The sequence below is a fragment of the Oryctolagus cuniculus genome, chromosome 7, assembly GCF_051225735.1.
Source record: "Oryctolagus cuniculus isolate XC-2025 breed Fujian yellow rabbit chromosome 7, ASM5122573v1, whole genome shotgun sequence".
In the NCBI taxonomy this organism is placed as follows: Eukaryota; Metazoa; Chordata; class Mammalia; order Lagomorpha; family Leporidae; genus Oryctolagus; species Oryctolagus cuniculus.
In genome coordinates, this window is record NC_142873.1 from 144,269,002 (window position 1) to 144,291,947 (window position 22,946).

At 54.3% G+C, this 22,946-nt stretch overlaps 1 protein-coding gene across 2 annotated transcripts; it reads left to right on the forward strand.

The window, feature by feature from the left end:
- The first annotated feature begins 355 nt into the window (after nt 1-355).
- On the forward strand, nt 356-22,119 carry PTAFR (platelet activating factor receptor). Of its 2 annotated transcripts, none has more exons than XM_070078976.2 (2): nt 356-569; nt 19,028-22,119. In XM_070078976.2, exon 2 carries the CDS (start codon nt 19,073-19,075, stop codon nt 20,099-20,101), a length of 1,029 nt encoding a protein of 342 aa, XP_069935077.1. In that variant the 5' UTR covers nt 356-569; nt 19,028-19,072; the 3' UTR covers nt 20,102-22,119. The 2 variants fall into 2 exon arrangements, with proteins under 2 accessions (XP_069935077.1, XP_008264091.1); XM_008265869.5 differs by lacking the exon at nt 356-569 and adding an exon at nt 896-1,386.
- The last annotated feature ends 827 nt before the right edge of the window (nt 22,120-22,946 follow it).

Consider the following 22,946-nt stretch of genomic DNA (forward strand, 5'->3'; position numbering starts at 1 on the left):
TGGGTGGCAGGGCCCAAGTCCCTGGGCCATCTCCTGCTGCTTTCCCAGGTGCATTAGCAGGGAGCTGGATGGGAAGTGCAGCAGCCAGCACTCGAACCAGTGCTCATAGGGGATGCTGGCTTCTAAGGCCCGCTGGGCCCCCAGGCTGTAGGTCTGTCGCAGTGGATGTGACAGCCTGCAGTTGTCCAGAGCCTGCTTAGCTTGTTCCTTGGCTGGAGCTCCCCAGAACAGGGGGCAGAGCTAGCGCCCTAACCCACTGCTTGGCTCCAGTCGCGTCATCCAAATGAGGGCTTGTATCTCAGACAAAAATAAAAAGCTGTGTTCTTAAGGGGGGAGGGGCGTAAAGAAGAAGGGACAGCGGTGGAGTGCAAGGGCAAGGGGAGGCTGGGTGCCGAGCGGGGAGTCGGGAGCCTATGCTCTGGTTTGCACCTGCCTGGCCGAGGACCTCTCTGAACCTCCGCTTCCTTCTCTGTGTGGGAGGCTGCAGGGTCCGCCGGTGTCCACAGGACTCGCTTCCTCGGACAGCAGCAGCCACACGGTTGTGGCTGCAGGTCAGCTGAATGAACGAGGTGAGGGGGCGCAGACTGGACACTGAGGCGGGGGGCGGACGCGCGTGTATGCCAGAAGCCCCACCCTCCTCCCTTTCTGTCTCACACGCACTCGCACTCGCGGGTCCACCCGTGTGAACTGCCCACGCTGCCCAGCCTCCCCGGCTCCCGTGCCCGCCTGCGCTCCCAGGGGACTTTGTCCTGACTCCCATGCGTCCCCTGACCACCCCGACTGCAGCAGCTCTTCCCAGCCGCGTGCTGCTTCTCTCCCTTTTAATTCCAGGGACCTCCCCACCCCTCCCCGCTTCCCTCGCTCTGCTCTCTCAGCCCCAGAGCGCAGGGCAGGCACAGACTCGCTGTCCACCTCTTGCTCTTTGGACTCCCTCAGTCTTGGGCCCTCCCACGTGTATGTGTCTGTCTGTCTGTCTCTCCATGCGTGTGTCTTTCTCCCTCCTTCTCTTCCCCTGCCCTCTCCTTTTGTCCCCTGGCTCCCTCTGCATTTTCTTGGTCACTCAGTCCTGCTTGCTCCTCTTCCTCTCTCCCGAGAGCCCCTTCTTGCTTTCTCTCTCCTGCCCGGGCTCCCTGGCACCCCGCCTTGCAGGGCTGTGACAGAGGCTTCCGTGCAGGGCCCCGGGGCTTGGGCGGTGCAGCTTGGAGCCTCCTGTGGCATCCGCTGGAGAGGCCCTAGGGTCACTGCATTTCCTCTCGGGGGTGACTTGGCAGTGAGAGGTTGTTTCCTCACTTCTGCAATTGCCAGACAGCGCCGAGGCCGGCCGGGGCCCGGGACCCGCACGGAGGTGCGCGGGCTGTGCAGTGGCAGCCCCTAGCACCACCACAGGTAACGGGGGTGGGAGTGGGGCGGGTTCCCAGCTCCAGCTGGGCACCTAAAGGGAGGGGGCGGGGTCCTGTTGGGGGGCACTTTTCTCAGAGCCAGAGTCTCAAGGTAGGAGAGAATTGCTTGTGGTCGGACTTCCTCAGGGGACCTAGCACCCTCTCTCCGGTTCTCTGAGGCCAAGTCAGGGCCAAGATGTCCTCAGAGGCTTACATGGGAGGGGATGATGGTGATAGGAGGTGGGGGGAGGTGGACCCCAGGAGCTGAATGCCATCTGTTTTACGGGCTGTGTAATCGTGGTTGAGTTATACCCCTCTCTGTGCAGGTCCCTAACTTGTGAAATGGGGACAATGCCATCTCCCTGCCAGGACTGTCAGGAGAGGGAAAGGGTCCAAGATGGGACAGGGGACTTAGCAGCTCACTAAATGCTAGGTTAACCCTGGGGATAGTGAAAATAAGCAGATTATCAGTCCATGTAACCAGGTCTGCAGCCAGTGTCCACCACCAGGTCCCAGGGCCTGAGGACAGGGCCACAGCTGGACGCCCTTCCTTTGCTGGGGCTCAGCAATGTGAGGAAGAGGGGCTGGAAGGCTTTCTCTCCAGACAGCCAGCAGCTCTGCCTGACACCCAAGCTGCATTCTTTCAATTCTTTCAGGGTATTCTGAGCAGGTGCGCGTAGGAGCGAGCGCGAGGGAGACCAAAGAAAGAGACTTGCTTGCCTTTAGGCACTGAGCGGCCAACCGGGGGCGGAAGTCAGCTCAGCTCCAGGTTCAGGTTCAGGTTCAGGTGCAGCTCTCGCTTACAGGCTGGGACCTGGGGCGATTCGGGGCCTCACTCTGCTTCTGCAGACTGGCCACCAAAATGCTGGCCTTGTGGTTTGTGGGGAGGACGAAGTGAGAGGCTGGGTGGGAACATGTCCATCAGCTGACCGGGGCCGTGCAGACATGGCCAGGGCTCTCCACGAGCACTGATGCGGTAATCTGTGCCGTGGGTACTGCAGGAGGTGGTGTCTGGTTTGTGCATTGTTTTGCCTTTACCCTTGGCACAGAGTTTGGTGTGTGTGTGTGTGTGTGGTAAGAGGCTAGGATCCTGTCTCGGCGTGGCGAGTGGGGGGGATGTCTCTGGGGGTGTCCTGGGTATCTGTGTGTCTGTGGTTGGGCCTGGGGTAGGGGGTGGGGGAAGGGGCAGTGACTGCCCACATGTGCCTAGGGCAGGTCTGGGAACTGGCATAGCCCAACAGTTCTGGAAACAGGATCACAGGACCGGCGGAGAGCTTCATGGGTGCCTGTGTGTCCTTGGCCACAAGGAGAGCAGAGCTAGACTGTGTGTGAGAGACAGAGCAGAGGAGCCCCCTCCGCAGCCCCACCCAGCCCCTGGGTTCTGCAGGAGGGGGCCCCTCAGGGCCCGGGTTGCAGCTGAGCACGCTGGCTGGCTGTGGGAGAAGAGCTACCAGGCTCACAGCTCGGTTTAGCTGATAAAAGCCCATTTCGTTATGCCAAGTGCTTTACCGTTTACCCAAACCTGCACCCCCGGCCATCTCACTTTCTCCTGACACCAACACTACAAGGAAGGGCGTACCCTGTCTTGCAGATACAAATTCCCCGGGCTTGGAACTGAAGGTGGGTGGCACAGCTGAGGCCAGAGCCTTGACCCCCGGCTCCAATTCCTGGGCTTCTCTCTCCAGCCACCCTGGCCGGCTGCTTCCAAGAGAGACGTGGCTGGCTTGCGGTGTGGAGATTGGCTTGCCCGGTAGCAGATGTTGTCCGAGGCACGGCTCTTGGCTGCACTGGCTTCATCCTGCTCTCACCCCTACCCAGAGAGGAGAGTTTTGTGAAGGCCCATCAGCAGGTGGAGGAAGGGAGGCTGCGCCGAGGTCATGCGGCTCAGAGACAGCGGAGCCAGGTGCGGACCCAGTCCTGTGCCTGTACTCTGTGTTCTTGGGGCTCTCAGGTCCGGAAGATGTCGGTGAGCTTCCTGGTGGAACAGGCAGGCGCCTACGGCTGGGGAAGCTCAGAGAGGAGTTTCCTCACTCTCCTCCCTGCCGGGAAGCCAGGAGGCAGAGGGCGGCTCACAGACGGGCGCTGCCTGGGCATTGGGGAGCCAGGGGGAGAGCCCCGGGTCAGGCTTGGGTCCTGCAACTCCACGGCATTTCCTAGGCCAGCTGAGCAGATGGAGCCTGAGTGTCACTGCTGGGGTCAGAGTAGGGTCCTCAGTGAAAAGGGAAATTGGGTAACTCCGACTGGTACTCTGGTGGCCCCAATGCTGGGGCCCTAGACTCTGTCCCTGGCCTCTTCCCCGGACCAAGAGCTCCATTCACCAACCAATAAATGAGCCCAGCACCGTGCGTGACTCACATTCAGGGGCCTGTAGGGAGCGTTGGACAGAACTCTCCGGAGCCTGGGTACCTGTTTCCTTTACCTGCCCCTCAGATCCTTGTAAATCTTGGGAAACGAGGAGGAAAGCACTCCTTGAGGGGACTCCTTAGAGGATGAGCAGCAGGGCCAGGCCAGGGCACCGACGTACAGGAGCAGGGAAAAGTTAGAACAGGGATAACTGATTTATTGAGCACCTACTATGTGCCATGCACTTGAGACGTTTGTCTCTTTTTAACTTCAGAGCTTTCCTGTGAGGTCAGCACTGGTATGATTCCCATTTTCTTTCTTTATTTTTTTAAAAGATTTAATTGATTTGTTTGAAAGGCAGAGTAACAGATAGAAAAGGAGAAAGAGAGATCTTCCATCTACTGCTTCACTCTCCAAATGGCCGCAATGACTGGGGCTGGGCCATGCTGAAGCCAGGAGCCAGGAGCTTCTTCTGGGTCTGCCACGTGGGTGCAGGGGCCCAAGCACTTGGGCCATCTTCTATTGCTTTCCCAGGCCATAGTAGAGAGTTGGATCAGAAGTGGAGCAGCCGGGCCTCGAACTGGTGCCCATATGGGATGCTGGTGCTGCAGGCAGTAGTCCTTCCCACTGTGCCACTGTGCTGGTCCCCATAATCCCATTTTCTAGATGAGGAAACTGGAACTGGAGAGATTAATAGATCTATTTAGTAAACAGTGCCTGAGCACTTGCAGTGTAGCAGGCCCTGGCGACCTGCCAGAGCCTGCCGCCGGGAGTTCCCAGCACAGGAGGGAGGAGTTGTGGGAACCCGGTGGCTTCTCTGACACTGCCGGTGGTGACCAGCGGTCTGAGCTCTCACTGTACATCAGACCTTTCCCACTTAATATTTTTTTAAGATTTATTTGAAAGGCAGAGTTACAGAGAGACAGAAGCAAAGAGAGAGAGACCTTCCATCCACTGGTTCACTTCCTAGATGGCTGCAATGGCAGGAGCTGAATCGATCCGAAGCCAGGAACCAGGAGCTTCTTCTTCTGGGTTTCCCACCTGGGTGCAGGGGCTCAAGCACTTGGTTGATCTTCTGCTGCTTTCCCAGGCCATAGCAGAGAGCTGGATCGGAAGTGGAGCAGCTGGGACTCCAGCTGGCGCCCGTATAGGATGCTGGCACTGCAGGCGGTGCTTTGCCTGCTAAGCCACACTGCTGGCCTCAGAACCTTGACTTTGACATAGGAGTCCTCCTATTGCAGCTATGCATTTAGAGTCCTTGCGACTGTTGACGCGAGCGGGGGGCATCCTAAGCAGTGACAAGCCGCTGTACCAAACGCCCACTCTGAGACGCAGGATCGGAATCCAAGTTTATCTGATTCCAGAAGCTGTGCTCTTAACCACCATCCTCCCTGAAGACTTTAATTTCTTCATTTTGCTTGATGCTCACAAAAGCTCTAGAAAAGGGCTGTGTCTGCACTGCCGGCATCCTATTTGGGCACCGGTTTGAGTCCTGGCTGCTCCACTTTCAATCCAGCTCCCTGCTAATGTGCCTGGGAGGGCAGTGGAGGATGGCTCAAGTCCTTGGGCCCCTGCACCCCCTAGGAGACTGGGAAGAAGCTCCTGGCTTCGGATTAGCCTAGCCCTGGTCATTGCAGCCACTTGGAGAGTGAACCAGTGGATGGAAAATCACTCCTTCTCTGTGTGTGTGTGTGTCTCTCTCTCCCTCTCTCTCTGTAACTTTGCCTTTCAAATAAATAAATCTAAAAAACAAACAAACAAAAACCCAAAAGCCCTAGGAAGAAGCTGTGTCACCGTCAGCACTCCCAAAAAGGAGAAGCAGTTTTACGAAGAGCTGCACAGCTATTAAGAGGGGAAGCTGAGTCATGTGAGTCCAAGTTGAAATCTATAATGTCTTCCCACATCTCGCAGGCCCATTAAAAAACTTTTCTCTTTACTGTGGTGAAAGAAGAGCAGCAGAAATTTGCTTCTTAACAGTTAGGTGTGCGTGCAGTCCCATGAGCCCTGCTCATGCTGGTGTGCAAGGCATCCTGTCCTGCACAACTTCTCCTCTGGCGCCCCTCGAGCTTTCTACCCAGGAGACTGCTCCCCGCAAACCTGGCAGCCCCCAGCCCCTATCGGTTCTATGCAGCTGATGACCTGAGCTGCCTCAGAGAAGCAGAATCTTGGAATCAGCCTTTTTGTCTCTGGCTTATTTCACTTAGCATCCGGCCCCCCACGTTTTCCTGCTTTGTAGCCTCTGCTAGAACCCCCTTCCTTTGTAAGGCTGGGTACTACTGCATGGTATGGCTCTGGATAGACCACGTTCTTTTTTTTTTTTTTTTTGACAGGCAGAGTGGACAGTGAGAGAGAGAGAGAGAGAGAAAGGTCTTCCTTTGCCATTGGTTCACCCGCCAATGACCGCCACGGCCGGCAAGCTGCAGCCAGCGCACTGCGCTGATCTGATGGCAGGAGCCAGGTGCTTTTCCTGGTCTCCCATGGGTGCAGGGCCCAAGCACTTGGGCCATCCTCCACTGCACTCCCTGGCCACAGCAGAGAGCTGGCCTGGAGGAGGGCAACCGGGACAGAATCCGGCGCCCCAACCGGGACTAGAACCCGGTGTGCTGGCACCTCAAGGCGGAGGATTAGCCTAGTGAGCCGCGGCGCCGGCCAAGACCACATTCTTTAAAAAAGGATTTATGTATTTATTTGAAAGGCAGTGCAAGAGAGAGAGAGAGAGAGAGAGAGAGAGACACCTTCCATCTGCTGGTTCACTCCCCAAATGGGCCAGGCCAAAGTTAAGAGCCTGGGACTCCATTTGGCTCTCCCATGTGGGTGGCAGGGGCTCAAGTACTTTGGCCATCTTCCACTGCTTTCCCAGGCGCATTAACAGAGAACTGGATCAGAACTGGAGCAGCCGGGACTCAAACCCATACCTGTACAGGATGCTGACGTGGCAGGGGGCAGCTTAACCCCCTGCGCCACAATGCCCGCTCCTCGACCACATTTTCTTGATCTGTTCATGCATCCATGGACATCTCGGTTGCGCCCACAACTCGGCTACTGAGAATATTGCTGTGAACATGGGAGCACGAATACGCCTTTGAGGTCCTGTTCTTGGAATGCGTGCCTCCAAGTGGGACCGCTGGGTTACTGGCAGTTTTATTTTCAGTTTTCCGTGCGGCTGCACTGTGTCGGCTCCCACCGACAGTGTCAAGGGTTCCAGCCTGGGACGTCCTCAGCAGGACTTGCTGTTCTGGTTTCTGGAGAGTGGCCGCGGTCCTGCTCCGCGGTGCTGTCTCTGATTCTGAGTCGCGTTCCTCTGGTGACTGGTGAGGCTGAGGATTTTTTCCTATGCTTCTTGGCCAGCTGTGTATCTTCCCTGGAGAAGTGTCTATCCAAGTCCTTGGCCCGTTTTTAAATTGGGTTATTTGTTTTCTTTGTTACTGAGTGATGGGAGAACGAGAGCGAGAGCAATAGAGAGAGGGGCTCTTTTTAGCCCCTTATAAATGTGGTTGTTTTCTTTACTTCCTTGTCTCTTAGGCCCATTCAGAAATCTTCATTTTACCAACGAGGAGGCAGAGACTCAGGTCAGGGGATGAGTCTGGTGCTGGACCAAAGGATCAGATTCCGGCTCCCGCAGGCAGGAGGCGGATGGATCCCTAGCAGACCCTGCCATCCCACTGCCCCATTGCCTTCCTGACTTCAGGCAGCAAAGAGACAGGCAGGGCCCTGGGTCAGAGGCGTGGCTTCCCGGGGACAACTTCCAGCAGGGGCCACTGCTGGGAGAGCCTGAAGGGCCTTGGAATTCAGGATTCCGATTCGGCCTCTTCTCAGCTTTGTGACTGTGGACAAGTCTGTTTTCCTCTGTAAGTCTTTTCCTTTGCTGGAAAAATGGACACAATCCCTGGAAAATTCACCTCGCAAAGACGGGTTGAGTAGAAAAAGTGGTGGTGGGTGAGGAAGCTCTGTACATTTCTCTGGTCAGTGCAGCGCCGAGCCCTGACTGCGGACGGGCAGCCACCCACTGTCTACACAGCTGGGTGCTTAGATCCCCTGTGGCACCTGCGCCCCTCCCCCACCTCCTTCATCAGACTCTGGGAGTGTGCATGGACTTGGAGGTGTCCAAATTCTGTTTTGTTTTTTTTTTTTTTTTAAGACTTACTTGTTTATCTGAGAGATAAAGTTATAGACAGAGAGAGGGAGAGTCAGAGAGAGGTCTTCTGTCTGCTGGTTCTCTCCCCAAAAGGCCAGATGACCAGAGCTGGTTCAATCCGAAGCCAGGAGCCAGGAGCTTCTTCTGGGTCTCCCATGTGGATGCAGGGCCCTAAGGACTTGGGCCATCCTCTGCTGCTTTTCCAGGCCATAAACAGAGAGCCAGATTGGAAAGGAGCAGCCTGGATTCGAACCAGCACCCAAATGGGATGCTGGCCCCACAGGCAGAGGCTTAGCCCTCTATGTCACAGCACCAGCCCCAAAGTTCTGATTTTTAAACATTTAGACTTTGTCTCTTGACTTAAGTTGCCACACAGATGTTCGGGTCTGGCCTGACTGTTGAATTCTAGGTATTTGCATGCTTATATTTGGGGTCATTGTTGGGACTGTAGGATTTTTTTTTTAGCAGGCAGAGTGGACAGTGAGAGAGAGAAACAGAGAGAAAGGTCTTCCTTTGCCGTTGGTTCACCCTCCAATGGCCGCCGCGGCCGGCGCGCTGCGGCCGGCGCACCGCGCTGATCCGATGGCAGGATCAGGTGCTTCTCCTGGTCTCCCATGGGGTGCAGGGCCCAAGGATTTGGGCCATCCTCCACTGCACTCCCTGGCCACAGCAGAGAGCTGGCCTGGAAGAGGGGCAACCAGGACAGAATCCAGCGCCCGGACCAGGACTAGAACCCGGTGTGCCGGCGCCGCAAGGCGGAGGATTAGCCTAGTGAGCTGTGGCGCCGCCCGGGACTGTAGGATTTTAGTAAATGAAAAAAAAACAGTTGGGGCTCAGAGTGGTGAAGTCACTCGCCCAAGGTAACACAGTGAGTGAAGGATGAGCCGGGTATAAACCGGGTCTTCCGGATCCCAGAGGCCTTGTTCTTCCCACCCTACTCCCCAGCTCCCAAAATCTGGACACATTTCCTTTGTCCCAGGCTCCTCAGGGAGTCAGCAGGTGCTTGGTCATTTGTGCATTTATTTACTCATTCCCCAGTGCCTGACCCTGAAAGTAAAGAGATGAAAACTATGAGATCCCGGCTCTCAGGAAGCTCCCCGCCTGGGGAGGAAATAGCACAGAAATCCGTGCTCACCGCACATGACAGCTGCGGTACTGGGGAATGTGCCCAGACATCGGTGACCGGAGGAGAAGGTAACGTCCTGCCTGAGGCAGCCAGGGAAGGCTTCCCAGAGGAAGCACTCGCTAGAGCAGATCTTTTAAAGATTTTCTTTATTTGACAGGCAGAGTTACAGACAGAGAGAGGGAGAGACAGAGAGAAAGGTCTTTCATTCGCTGGTTCCCTTCCCAAATGACTGCAATGGCTGGAGCTGGGCCAATGCGAAGCCAGGAGCCAGAGCTTCTTCCGTGCCATTTGGGGAGTGAACCAGTGCTGGCCCCTAGAGTACATCTCAAAGGACAAGATTTTTCTAAGTAAAGCAACAGACAAGGGGCCAGCACTGTGGCAGAGTAGGTTAAGCCGCCATCTGCAGCACCAGCATCCCATTTGGGCACTGGTTCGAGTCCCAGGTGCTCCACTACCGATCAAGCTCCCTGCTAATGCTCCTGGGAAAGCAGTAGAAGATGGCCCAAGTACTTGGGCCCCTGCACACATGTGGGAGACCCAGAAGAAGTTTCTGGTTCCTGGCTTCGGTCCAGCTCAGCCCTGGTAGTTGTGGTCATTTGGGGAGTGAACCAGCAGAGAGAAGACCTCTCTCTCTCTCTCTGTCTGTCTGTCTCTTCTTCCTTCTCTCTGAACTGTGCCTTTCAAATAAATAAATAAATAAATCTGAAAAAAACAAGAAGAAGAAGAAAAGCAGAATGACAGAGGGAGGAAGGTGAGAGAGAGACAGAGATCTTGTATCTGCTGTTTCACTCCCCAGATGGCCACAACTGCCAAGGCTGGACCAGGCTGCAGCCAAGAGCTGAGAACTGCGTCCAGGTCTCCCATGTGGGTGGCAAGGGCTCAAACGCCAGGGCCGTCTTTCACTGCCTTCCCAGAAGCATCAGCGGGGAACGGGATCTGAAGCAGATCAGCCAGGACCGGACCCGCCACTGGGAAGTCACCAGCAGTGACTTCACCCACTGCATTGCAAGGCTACACCCCCCCCTAAAGATTTCTGAGGACCAACTGCCTGTCAGTCACACTGCTAAGCACAGTGACACGGGGCGAACCCCGCAAAGCCCTGCCCTTAGGACACTTAGTCTCACAGAGGAGACATCCGGGCAATTGAAACACACTTGGTTGCTGCTCAAAGTGGGGTCCTGGTGTGAAGAACAAAGAGGGGTCCACCGTGTAAGACAGTCCCGGGGTCAGAGGCGCGCCTGGGTGCTGGGACCCAGGCACCAACGCACACCAAGCCCCTGCCTGACCTCCAGTTGGGGCCGCCCCACATCTCCCATCCTCCTCTGCCAGGCTCCAGCAGGAATGGCATCCCCGGTCCCAGGGCAGGTCTTCACCCGCCGTCTGGAGCTTTCCTGAGGGGTCTTTCCTGCCCACACCGAGTTTCACTTCCTCAGGGAGGTCTTTGCCAGCTGTGAGCACCAGGGGAGCAAGCGCCTGGCCGGTCTATTTGCCATTGTGTCCCCAAATGCCCAAGCCACCAAGTGAAGCCATGAGAGGTAACAGGCCTCGCTGATCGCCCGCTGGTCCCGAAGCCCCCAGCAGAGCGAATGCTGGGCAAAGCCTGGGGATACCCACAGGTGTGGCTAAGGAAACATCTGGCTCTCCTTGGGATTTCACTGATCGGGAACATTCTTGTGCCGTGCTCTGTTTAGTGTGGTGGTGGTTCGTGGGTGTTTAATTAGGTAAATGTAGCGTTCATTATTCCCCGAACATCTCTGGAGTTATCTAAAAACAAAACTCCTCCTCCCTGCACACTGTGACTTACACTCCCTTCCTCAGGGTGGTCCGCGGACTGGGTGGGGGGTGTCGGGGAGTGGAGGCTGAGGGTCCCAGCCAGTGAAAAAAATGGAGCTCTCAAAAGAAAGAATTTTGGGGCCGGCACCGCAGCTCACTAGGCTAATCCTCCACCTGCGGCGCCGGCACACCGGGTTCTAGTCCCGGTCGGGGCGCCGGATTCTGTCCCTGTTGCCCCTCTTCCAGGCCAGCTCTCTGCTGTGGCCTGGGAGGGCAGTGGAGGATGGCCCAAGTGCTTGGGCCCTGCACCCACATGGCAGACCAGGAGGAAGCACCTGGCTCTTGGCTTCGGATCGGCACAGTGCACCAGCCGTGGAGGCCATTTGTGGGGTGAACCAATGGAAGGAAGACCTTTCTCTCTGTCTCTCTCTCTCTCACTGTTTAACTCTGTCCAAAAAAAAAAAAAAAAAAAAAGAAAGAAAGAAAGAAGAAAAAGAGTTTTTGGAAACCTTGTATCTGCCAGCAGCATGGCCTTGACTGCTTTCTAACGGGCAAAGAATTTCCTGATGAGACTGTAGAGATCTCCAAAGTGCCATCTTTGAATACTGCATAATGAAAGGTCCCTGCTTAGAAGACCTGCACAACTCAGTGGACAATGTTCTAGAGATGAGTAAGGACTCAGGCTTCGGAGTGATGCAGAGGCAAAAGATCCACTCGGGGTGGTGCAGGTTGAAGCACCGCCCGGGACTCCGGCATCCCCTCCTGGAGTGCTGGCTTGCATCCTGGCTGTTCCACTTCCAACCCAGCTTCCTGCTAATGCATCCTGAGAGACAACAGATGCTTAGGCTCCTGCTGCCCATGTGGGAGGCCCAGATGGAGAGCCAGGCTTCTGGCTCTGGCCCGGCTCAGCCCTAAGCTGGCTGTTGTGGGCACTGGGGGAGTGAACCAGCAGGAGGAAGAATATTCCTGTCTGTCTCTTTCTGCTTTTCTGCATGGGGCCCAGAGTCTGAGGGCTACACAGGAGCCTCCTGGTTGGGTGAAGCCTGGTGCTCGGGTGAATCCTAAGGAGCCTTGGAGACGGCCCTCTCTGTGGCTGTTCATGTCGCTGACCTGGGGCTGTCCCCAGCCTGGGCTCCAGGCAGGCATGCAAGGTGCCTCAGGAAGCGCCAGGGCACAATGGCCAGGTTTGTCGCCGCCCCTCTGCATCACACTGCAGAATAAGACACAAAGTCAAGTTCTCTGGCCCCAGGCGGTCCACGTCTGGAGGAAGTGAGGCTGTACCACGTTTGATGCTGGTGAATTCGAAGACACGGTAGCCGAGCAGCAGCTCATCCCTGACGGCTATGGGGGTCAAACACTCCCCAGTGGTGGTCCCCAAGGACAAGCGTCAGGCCCGGCACGGGGGGAGGCTTCCGCTGCGCTCCCCTTCTTAGTTACACCCCCCAATAAATCCTACGTTCTGTCCGCAAAAAGAGAAGATCCACTCCGATGGCAGGCAGACCAAGGCGTGGGAGCGTTCAGAGCTTTCAGCAAGTTTATTGAGGGGGTCCAGGGTCTGCATCGCCACCAACCTGGACAAAACTCCTATTTGTGCAGCTTTGACATGGGCTCGAAGAAGAGTCTCACCAGTGATCCAGGGGAAAAAAAAAAAAGCCATTTAAACACTCCTTGCCTTGGCAAGGCCATGCTGGTGGGAGGGCGGATTGTCCTCAGATGCTTCCACCAGAAGCCCGGGTCCCGACAGGCTGAGTGCAGAAGCAGTCGGGAGGTCAGCTGCCTTTGGTTAAGCCCAACATTAAAGAGATTTGTACAGAATGTAAATCCACGCCGCTGCTCTCCCTAACTTGTTTATGTCCGGGAAAATCTAGCTGTGCTTCACTAACAATATGTTATTTATGTTAGCAAGGAAGCAGCTTATTACGGGGCGGGGTTTATTTAAAAATGACATGTCTTAGAATGTCTTTGTTGTAATTTTTAACGTGCTACATCTTGATAGCTGTAACCGATCTAAACAAAAGCCCCTTGGGGCCCCCAGGGATTTTTTTTAAGGGTCTCCAGGGGTCCTGAGACCAGAACATGGGAATAGAGCTGTCCACTGGCTCAGCCCCCTCTAGCCTTTAAGGCCAAGGTGCCGGCCCCGCTTCTCTCCCCCAGACCCCTGTGTTCCTGGGGTGTGGGGACACATCTGGCCTCGCTCTGCCTGAGTGCCAGCTGGATGGGGCCTGCTGCTCCCTCTGGGTCTTTGGGGCAGCCACGTCCCAACCCTCAGCCCACACAGGAAGTGCCCTCCTCCTGGCCGGCTTGGGCTCCAGAGGTCCTCGGGACACTCTCCAGCCAGGGGGCCCAGTGGGGCTGTCCCAGCCCTGCCCCCCAAGGCAGAAAAATCTGTGTTCCTCAGCCAGGACCTGGGTGAGACAAGGGAGGCACTTACAGGGGCGAAATTGAAGGGGGCACCAAAATTTCCATAATCCCAGATAAATTGTATTTTCATGCAAAATTTTTTAGAAGTGAAAAGGATTTTTTCTTTCCCTCAGGTTTTATTAGGACTTTGGCACTGTAATGATCTTAGCTTTCCTTGAAAATTTGGTATTTTGTGCATCATGAATTTTTTCTTGCATTAATTTGATTTTTTCAAAGCTTTATTATTGTTTTTATTTGAAAGAGTGACAGCAACAGAGGGAAAGACAGAGAGAGAGAGAGAGAGAGATATCTTCCATCTGTTGGTTCACTCCCCAGATCACTGCAACAGCAGGGCTGGGCCAGGCCAAAGCCAGGAGCCAGGAGCTTTTTCTGGGTCTCCCACGTGGGTGCACTTGGGCCATCCTCTGCTGCTTTCCCAGGCTATTAGCAGGGAGCTGGATGGGAAGCGAAGCTGCTGGGACATAAACTGGCACCTACATGGGCTCCCAGGACTGCAGACAGCGGCTTAACCTGCTGTCCCGTAGTGCTGGCCCTGATTTTTATTATTATTGTTAAAAATTTTTAAGATTTATTTATTTGAAAGCTGCAGGTACAGAGAGGGAGATGCATAGGCAGAGAGACAGAAGTCTTCCATCCAATGATTCACTCCCCAGTCGCCACAATGACCAGGGCTGGGCCAGACCAAAACAAGGAGCTTCTTCCGGGTCTCCCATTTGGGTGCAAGGGCCCAAGAACTTGGGCCATCTTCCACTGCTTTCTTTCCCAGGTGCATTATCAGGAAGCTGGATTGGAAGTGGAGCAGCCAGGACTTGAACTCAGGGCCCATATGAGACGCCATTGCTACAGATTGGGGCTTAACCTGCTAGGCCACAATGCCAGCCCCAGTTGATTGATTGATTGATTGGTTAAAGATTTATTTATTTATTTGAAAAGCAAAGTTACAGGGAGGCAGAGGCAGAGAGAGAAAGAGAGAGGTCTTCCATCCACTGGTTCACTCCCCAGTTGGCCGCAACAGCCGGAGCTGCGCTGATCTAAAGCCAGGAGCCAGGAGCTTCTGCACACAGGAGCAGCCCAAGGACTTGCAGGAGCCCAAAGACTTGGGCCATCTGCTACTGCTTTCCCAGACCGTAGCAGAGAGCTAGATCGGAAGTGGAGCAGCCAGGACTCGAACTGGTGCCCATATGGGATACTGGTGCTGCAAGCGGCAGCTTTACCTGCTACGCCACGTGCCGGCCCCTATTTATTCATTTTAAAAGAAATCTTCTCATCCTGTGATCAAGCACACACATAGTTGAGCCCAATTCACCCATTCGATTGGTCACTCACACATTCGTTGGATGAGCACTCGTGGCTCCGGGCTGGAGCAGCGTTCTGAGGCCTCTGAGTACCCACCCGTCCTGCCCTTGGTCAGCTCATAAACCGTGTTGTGTGATTCCGAAACAGCCCAGTGAGAAGTGCTGGGCGGAGCAGGAACTCCCGGCCTGGGCAGGGGCCAGGATGTCTCGGAGACACACCGGGTTCCACAGGACGTGAGGAGTTTGGTTTGGCTACAGCTGAAAGCTGAAGGGGAGTGAGGCAAGAAAGAGCTGGAAGGGTGAGCATCCGCCCGTCAGGAGGGTCTTGAAGGGCAGGAGGGCGATGGAGCAGCCAAGACGCCTCTGGGATGCCCCCATCCCCTAGCGGACTGCCTGGATTCAAGCCTGTCTCCACTCCCAACTCCAGCTTCCTGCTATGTGCGAGATACCCAACCTAGGAGGCAGCGGGTGTTGGCACAAATGCCTGCATCCCTGCCTTCCACCTGGGAGAGTGGGATTGAGTTCCAGGCCTGGCCTTGGCTGGGCGCTGCCCCAGCTGTTTCAGACAATGGGGTGTGAAACAGTGAATGCAAGATTCTCTCTTTCTCTCTCTCTCTGCCTTTTAAATAAATAAAAATAAATAAGAGGTGCTGGTCATGGCTGTCTTCCTCGCTCCCACTCCTGGTTCTTTTCTTCTTCTCCTTCTTCTTTTTTTTAAGATTTATTTATTTGAAAGACAGTTACAGAGAAAGAGAGAAATCTTCCATCTGCCAGTTCACTCTCAAAATGGCTGAAACAGCTAGGGCTGGGCCAGACGGAAGCCAGGAGCCAGGAACCCCAGCAGGGTCTCCCATTTGGGCCATCTTCCACTGCTTTTCCAGGTGCTGTAGCAGGGAGCTTGATCAGAATTGGAGCAGCTGGGACTCCAACTGGTTCCATAGAGGATATAGGTGTCTCAGGTGGAGGACCAACCTGCTATACCACAGCGATGAGCCCTCTCATTCTTTCTTTCTTTTTTTTTTTTTTTTAAGATTTATTTCTTTATTTGAAAGGCAAAGTTACAAAGAAGGAGAGACAGAGGCAGAAAGAGAGAAGTTTTCTATCTACTGGCTCACTTCCTAAATGGCCGCAATGGCCAGGTCTGGGCCAGACCCAAGCCAAGAGCCAGGAGCTTCATCTGGGTTTCCTGTGGGTGCGGGGGCCGAAACACTTGGGCCATCCTCTGCTGCTTTCCCAGGTGCATTAGCAGGGAGATGGCTCAGAAGTGGAGCAGCCAGGACTTGAACTGGCGCCCATATGGGATGCTGGTGTTGTAGGCAGTGGCTTAACCTGCTGTGCTACCGTACCGGCCCCTCTCATTCTTTCTAATGACTGCTTCATGTTTTTCATTCTCTGGGGCACTCTAATATTATACTTCTCTGTATCTTCCAGACTTTTTATGAACATATAGCTTATTTTTTATTTTTAAATATGGAATATTTTATCATAAAAAACTTTAAATTCCTTTTGAAAAATTTTATTTTACTTATTTGAAAGGCAGAGAGAGAGAGAGGGAGAGAAGGAGGACACTCCTATCTACTCATTTATTCCTCAAATGTCTACAAGAGCCAGGGCTGGGCCTGGCCAAAGCCAGAAACTGGGAACTCCATCCATATCTCCTATGTGGGTGGCAGTGACCCAAGTACCAAGTGTTTGAGCCATCATCTGTGTCTCCCTGGTGTGCACAAGCAGGAGGCCGGAATTGGAAGCAGTCAGGACTCAAACCTCAGGATTCTGAGAGGGTGCCAGGCACCTCCTGGACCACTGCGCCAAACACTTGCCCCACTGCCAAAATGTTTATTGCAAATCCCGTCAATAGGAAATACTCAGATTTTATCCGAAAGTTAAATGTTTTTTATAATATGAAGTTACATATTTTATCTTTAGAAATAGATTATCTGAAATAAGCCAAAAGAAAAAGCTTTTTTTAAAAAGATTTATTTATTTATTTGAAAGTCAGAGTTACACAGAGAGAGAGGAGAGACAGAGAGAGAGAGAAGTCTTCCATCAGCTGATTCACTCCCCAAATGGCCACAATGGCCAGAGCTGTGCCAATCTGAAGCCAGGAGCCAGGCACTTCTTCCAGGTCTCCCTCGTGGGTGCAGGGGCCCAAACACTTGGGCCATCCTCTACTGCTTTCCCAGGCCATAGCAGAGAGCTGGATCGGAAGTGGAGCAGCCAGGTCTTGAACTGGCACCCATATGGGATGTCGGTGTTTCAGGCCAGGGCGTTAACCCAGTGCGCCACAGCGCCAGCCTCAAGAAAATGCTTTGTATTTTAAAAAGGAATAAAAGAAACTGAATGTCATTGATTCACTGAATATCAGATGTTATTCATCATAAAAATACACTGTTATTTTATATAGAGAAAAAGTGCTGCCAATTGGTTGGAAGATGACATCGATTTTAGAGTTTTGGGAGTATGCAAAATGGGGATGTCTCAGTCTGTTAGTACTGCTACAACAAAATACATGAGGCTGGCTAATTTATAAAGAGCATAAATGTGTTTCCTCATAGTTCTGGAGGCTGGAAGTTTAAGGTGAAGATCCTGGCAGGTCTAGTGTCTCGTGAGGCTTGGCCGTCTGCTTTCAAGATGACATTTAAAATTTTATTTAGGGGTTGGCACTGTGACACAGTTGGACAAGGTGCTACCTGCAATGCCAATATCCATATGAGAGCCAGTTTGAGACCTGGCTGTCCCACTTGTGATCCTGCTCCTTTCTAGTGAGCCCAGGAAAGCAGTGGAAGATGGCCCAAGTACCTGAGCTCCAGCCATGCACATGACAGACCAGGGTGGAGTGCCTGGCTCCTCGATTTAGCCTGGTCCAGTCCTGACCTTTGCAGCCATTTTGGGAGTGAACTACTGGATGGAAGATCTCTATCTCTCTCTTTCTCTCCGTGACTCTGTCTTCCAAATAAATAAGTAAATATTTTTAAAAATTATATATTTTGTTTACCTGAAAGGCAAAGAGACATACAGAGATAGGTAGATAGAGATCTCCCATCTACTCCCATTTATTTCACAAATGCCTGCAAGAGCTGGGGTTGAGCCAAGCCAAAGCCAAGAGCTGGGAGCTCTTTCTGGGTCTCTCTCTGGAATAGCAGGGACCCAGTTCTTGAGCCATCACTTGCTGTCTCCCAGGACGTGCATGAGCAGGCAGCTGGCATCAGAACAGGGACTCATCCTTAGGCATTTCCATATGGGGTGAGAGCACCCCAAGGTGCATCTAAAGCACTGTGCCAAATGCACACCTTGCAAGATGGCATTTTTTTTTTGACAGGCAGAGTGGACAGTGAGAGAGAGAGAGAGAGAGACAGAGAGAAAGGTCTTCCTTTCTTCCTTTTCCATTGGTTCACCCCACAATGGCCACTGCGGCCGGTGCACCGCGCTGATCCGAAGCCAGGAGCCAGGTGCTTCTCCTGGTCTCCCATGTGGGTGCAGGGCCCAAGCACTTGGGCCATCCTCCACTGCACTCCTGGGCAACCAGGCCCCTGGAAGAGGGGCAACCAGGACAGAATCCGGTGCCCTGACTGGGACTAGCCTATTGAGCTATGGCGGCGCTGGCCCAAGATAGCATTTTTAAAGTTAATTAATTAATTCAGAGATGCAGAGAGACAGATGGACACCTGCTGGTTCATTCCCCAAATGCCCATCCTGGCCAGGAACCCCTCAGCATCTGCCACATGGTTCACAGACATAACTACCTGAGCCGTCACCCGGTCCTTCCTAGGGTGCACATCAGCACGCAGCTGGAGTTGGAAGTGGAGCTAGAACTCAACACCAGGCACTCTCATCTAGAATGTGGGTATCTCAAGCAACAACTTACCCGCTAGGTTGGGTGCCTGCTCCTCAGGATGGCCCCCTGAGTGTGTGCCCTCACCTGGCAGATGGCTAGAAGGGCAAAGAGGGTGAAAGAATATTCCCTTCACTCTTGAACCCTTTTATGAAAGTACCAGGGGCCGGCACCGTGGCATGGCGGGTAAAGCCTCTGCATGCAGTGCCGGCAGCTCATATGGGTGCTGGTTCGTGTCCTGGCTTCTTCCACTTCTGATCCAGCTCTCTGCTAATGTGTCTAGGAAAGCAGTGGAGATGGCCCAAGTGCTTGGGCCTCTGCACCCGTGTAGGAGACCCAGAAGAAACTCCTGGCCCCTGGTTTTGGATTGGCCCAGCTCTGGCCGTGGTGGCCATTTGGTGAATCAGTGAATGGAAGACCTCTCTCTCTGTCTCTCCCTCTCTCTTTCTGTAACTCTGCCTCTCAAATAAATAAATATTAAAGAAGAGAGAGAGAGAGAGAGAGAGAGAGAGAGAGAGGAAGTACCAGTCCTGTTCCTGAGGCCTCTGCGCTCTCCACCTCTCGAAGGTCACATTTCTTGTTGTTGCATGGAGCACAAAGTTTCAGCATGAATTTTGGAGGCGACAGCATCATTCACACCACAGCAGGCCGTCCTGGAATTGATGGGCTAGGACAGTCCCTTCTTGGCTCTTTATTAACCAGAATCCTCCTCTGGTCTTCCAGGCATAGCCAGGACCCGATGACCAGTGACCCTTCCAGTCCTGAGAGATGGAGCCACACAATTCCTCCCGGGTAGATTCTGAGTTCCGATACACCCTCTTCCCAATTGTTTACAGCATCATCTTTGTGCTGGGGGTTGTTGCCAATGGCTACGTGCTATGGGTCTTTGCCCACCTGTACCCTTCCAAGAAACTCAACGAGATCAAGATCTTCATGGTGAACCTCACCGTGGCGGACCTGCTTTTCCTGATCACCTTGCCACTGTGGATCATCTACTACCACAACCAGGGCAACTGGATCCTGCCCAAATTCCTGTGCAATCTGGCCGGCTGTCTCTTCTTCATCAACACCTACTGCTCTGTGGCTTTCCTGGGCGTCATCACATACAACCGCTTCCAGGCGGTGACCCAGCCCATCCAGACTGCTCAGGCCACCACCCGCAAGCGTGGCATCGCTTTGTCTCTGGTCATCTGGGTGTCCATCTCGGCCGCCGCGACCTACTTCCTCATCCTGGACTCCACCAACATTGTGGCCGACAAGGCGGGCTCGGGCAACGTCACCCGCTGCTTTGAGCACTACGAGAAGGGCAGCATGCCAGTCCTCCTCATCCACATCTTCATCGTGGCCAGCTTCTTCATCGTCTTCCTCATCATCCTCATCTGCAACCTGGTCATCATCCGCACGCTGCTGACGCAGCCGGTGCAGCAGCCCCGCAACGCGGAGGTCAAGCGCCGGGCGCTGTGGATGGTCTGCACGGTCCTGGCCGTGTTCATCATCTGCTTCGTGCCCCACCACGTGGTGCAGCTGCCCTGGACCCTGGCAGAGCTGGGTTTCCGGAACACGGACTTCCACCAGGCTATTAATGATGCACACCAAGTCACCCTCTGCCTCCTTAGCACCAACTGTGTCCTAGACCCTGTCATCTACTGCTTCCTCACCAAGAAGTTCCGCAAGCACCTCACGGAGAAGATCTACAGCATGCGCAACAGCCGGCAGTGCTCCCGTGTCACCATGGAGACCGGCACCGAAGCGATCGTGCCGCTCAGCCAGGTCCCTGCCAAGGCCCTCAAAAACTGACTCCTGCTGGTTGAGGCCAGGCCCAAAGCTTTGTCCTCCACGGACATCACGGATGGGACGGGCTGAGCTGGGAGAGACGGGACATCAGGGCACCTCCTCCCTGGGCACCCGTGGCCCATTGGGTGCAGAGGCTGTATCACCCAGGCAGGGATGCGGGTGCAGAATTTGAATGAACCCCATCACCTACCTCTGGGGGCACTTCCTGTAATAACTGTGGCCGGCGACTTCCTCCTGATCCTGTGGGTCAGATGCAGCAAGGAAGAAGGTCAGGGTCAGGTGCAGACCTTGGGGGCAGACTTCGAGCCATCCCATTCACCCAGCCTAAAGCACTGGGCAACTACTCCCAAGTGCTACAGGCAGAGAGGGGGTTTGGGAAAGGGACTCCCCCTGACTGTGTGGCAGTATCAGTGGGGCAGGCTTTTGAGCTGGGGTGGTGCCACCTCCTCTCCACCCATGGGCACAGCTCTTTGTGACGCTTCCCAGGGCAAGTGGCTTGGTGGAACCAGCAGCCTGTCCTGGATGGTGACCGAGAAGACAAAGCACCCGTAGACCAACAGGACGTGGATCTGCTTCCTGAGGCACGTGTCTCTCTCTCTAACCGCTGGCCTGGGTTAGCTCTGGAGGCATAGCAGAGACAGCACCACCACCTCCTCGATCTTTGTGTCTCAGCAGCAGATACAGTAGTGGGTGGGCAAAGGCCTCTCAAAGAATAATTGGCCAGGACACTCAATGTCCAGAAGTTTCCCTGGGAGTAGGCTCTTGGGCTGGATAGCGCCTGAGCCCTTCCCCACCACACTCTCTGGGAAGCCCCCCTAGCCTAGTTTCCACGAGGTGGGAGGGTGGTACAGTCCCAAGCACTGGCAGGTGTGAGCTTCTCTCAAGAATCTCGAAGTCTGCTTAGGATTTGCAGCAAATATGTTCCAATGAGCCTGCTTTCCCACCCTGAGACCACTCACACCCTGAGACCAGTACCTGAAGCAGAACCTGCAGCTGAGACTCAGGGGTGGGAGGAGCTCTGTTCTCCTGAGCGTCTGCTTCCCTCGCAGCCAGTGTCCCCGGGGAGCTGGGAGGCTGGCTTCCTGGCTCCATTGATGACTGCCTGCTGGGGTCTGGGATGGCAGCTGTGGGCTGGGCTCAGCGGAGGGTGACCAGATGACTAGTGCAGCGCTGTGGCGCTTTGGTGCCACACAGACCTGGGGGCTCAAGTCTTAGCTTTGTCACTTTCACTGAAGGACCAGCAAGCTGAATATCCTACCTCTCAAGGGTGTTATGGGTAAGGTAAAACCTTTTTGGACAGTGTGTGCTAAGGCAGACACCTCCAGGTCAAGGTGACTGTGTGTTCCGGGTATTCTCCTCTCCTGATGATTTAGCTCCCTGCATCCCCAACAGGAGTGGGAAGATCTCAGGCGGTGCCTAGGCTCAGGGATGCCTGCTCCGGGCTTTGAGGGTCCCCTGTGTTAAACTCCGAGCTGTGTGTATGTGTACGTGTGTGTGTGTGTGTGTGTTGGGGGCAGCATATGCAGGAATGGAGGACAGAAGATGACTCTGCCCAGGGTGCTGTGCCTAGCAAGGCGGAGACCAGTGAACCCATGGGTGACCGGCAGGGAGAGGGCGCGGCCCCTCCCCGCTTCTCTTCCTCCAGGTGCATCTCAGTCGCACTCTGCTTTGGGCCGTGTGAAGGTCCCCAATCAGGACACCTTCTCCCTGTTTTGCTAAAGCTGGTTTGGTGGGTGTCAGACTTGCAACCAAGAGTGGGGGATGCAGTAAGCACTGAATTCCAATCCTTTGTGTATCCCCGGCCCTTCCTTTTTACGTAAGCTAATGCCACCTGCCACCAAGAGGTGAGGAGAAGCATCAAAATGTGGCCGTGGTGGGCAAAAAAGTCACTTTGTGTTCCCGTGAGGTTCACCTGCTCTGCCCCAGTGACTTGTGCCCTTTGGGAACTGGCTGCAATGCATATCAAGTGCGTGGGGCTTGTATTCAGGAAGTGCTCAATAAAGAGAAAGTGAGCGTTCTGAGATGGTAACTCATGATTTCCCCCTTGCTTCTCCCATGGAGGTTGCTACAATGCCCAGGCAGTCCCGTCCCCCCCACCCCGCTCCTAAGAGGGGGAGGGGTGTGTTAAGTGGCCTACCAGGCTTCAGTCCTGCCGACGTCTCATAGTCCCAGTGCTCCTCTGTGACCTCAGAGGCTCCGCTCCTCTCTCACGTGACCTAGGACTCCTCCTGTTGTCAGCCGCCTGTGATTACTGAGGCTTACCCACTTCAATGTCTGTCTTCTCTCTCCTGGGGCAGGAACTAGATCTCACACACAGCCTGGAATTGAGATCCGCCTGTCTCCAAAGTGTACAGCTTCCCCAGAGTACAGCATAAGCAGACATCAACATATGTGCGTTTATTTACTTTTTTGAATATTTATTTGAAAGGCACAGTGACAGAGAAAGACAGGAAGAGTGAGAGATCTTTCATACTGTGGTGCGCTCCTCCATTGGCCTTGAAGGCTGGGATTGGACCAGACTGAAGCCAGAAGCCTGGAAATCCACATGGATGGCAGGGACTCAGGTCCTGGGGCCATTTCTGCTGCCTTCCCAGGCACCCTAGCAGGAAGCTGCACTGAAAGTGGAGCAGCCAGAACTCAAAGTGGCCCTCGGATATGGGATGCCCGTGTTCCAAGCATAGCTTAACCACCCCGTGCCACAACGCCAGCCCGTGCGTTTATTTCAGGAGGGTTGAAGGAGGCTGTATAGGGACACGAGGGAAAGGCATTTATATGCGCTCTTCCAAAGTTCTCTGTCCTGTTTTCAAGGCATATAGGGGCTTCTCAGAGGATCAGAACATTCTGGAGC

What these genes read in the sequence shown, in the direction of transcription:
- PTAFR (XM_070078976.2), top strand. Translation starts at nt 19,073, where the DNA reads ATGGAGCCACACAATTCCTCCCGGGTAGATTCTGAGTTCCGATACACC.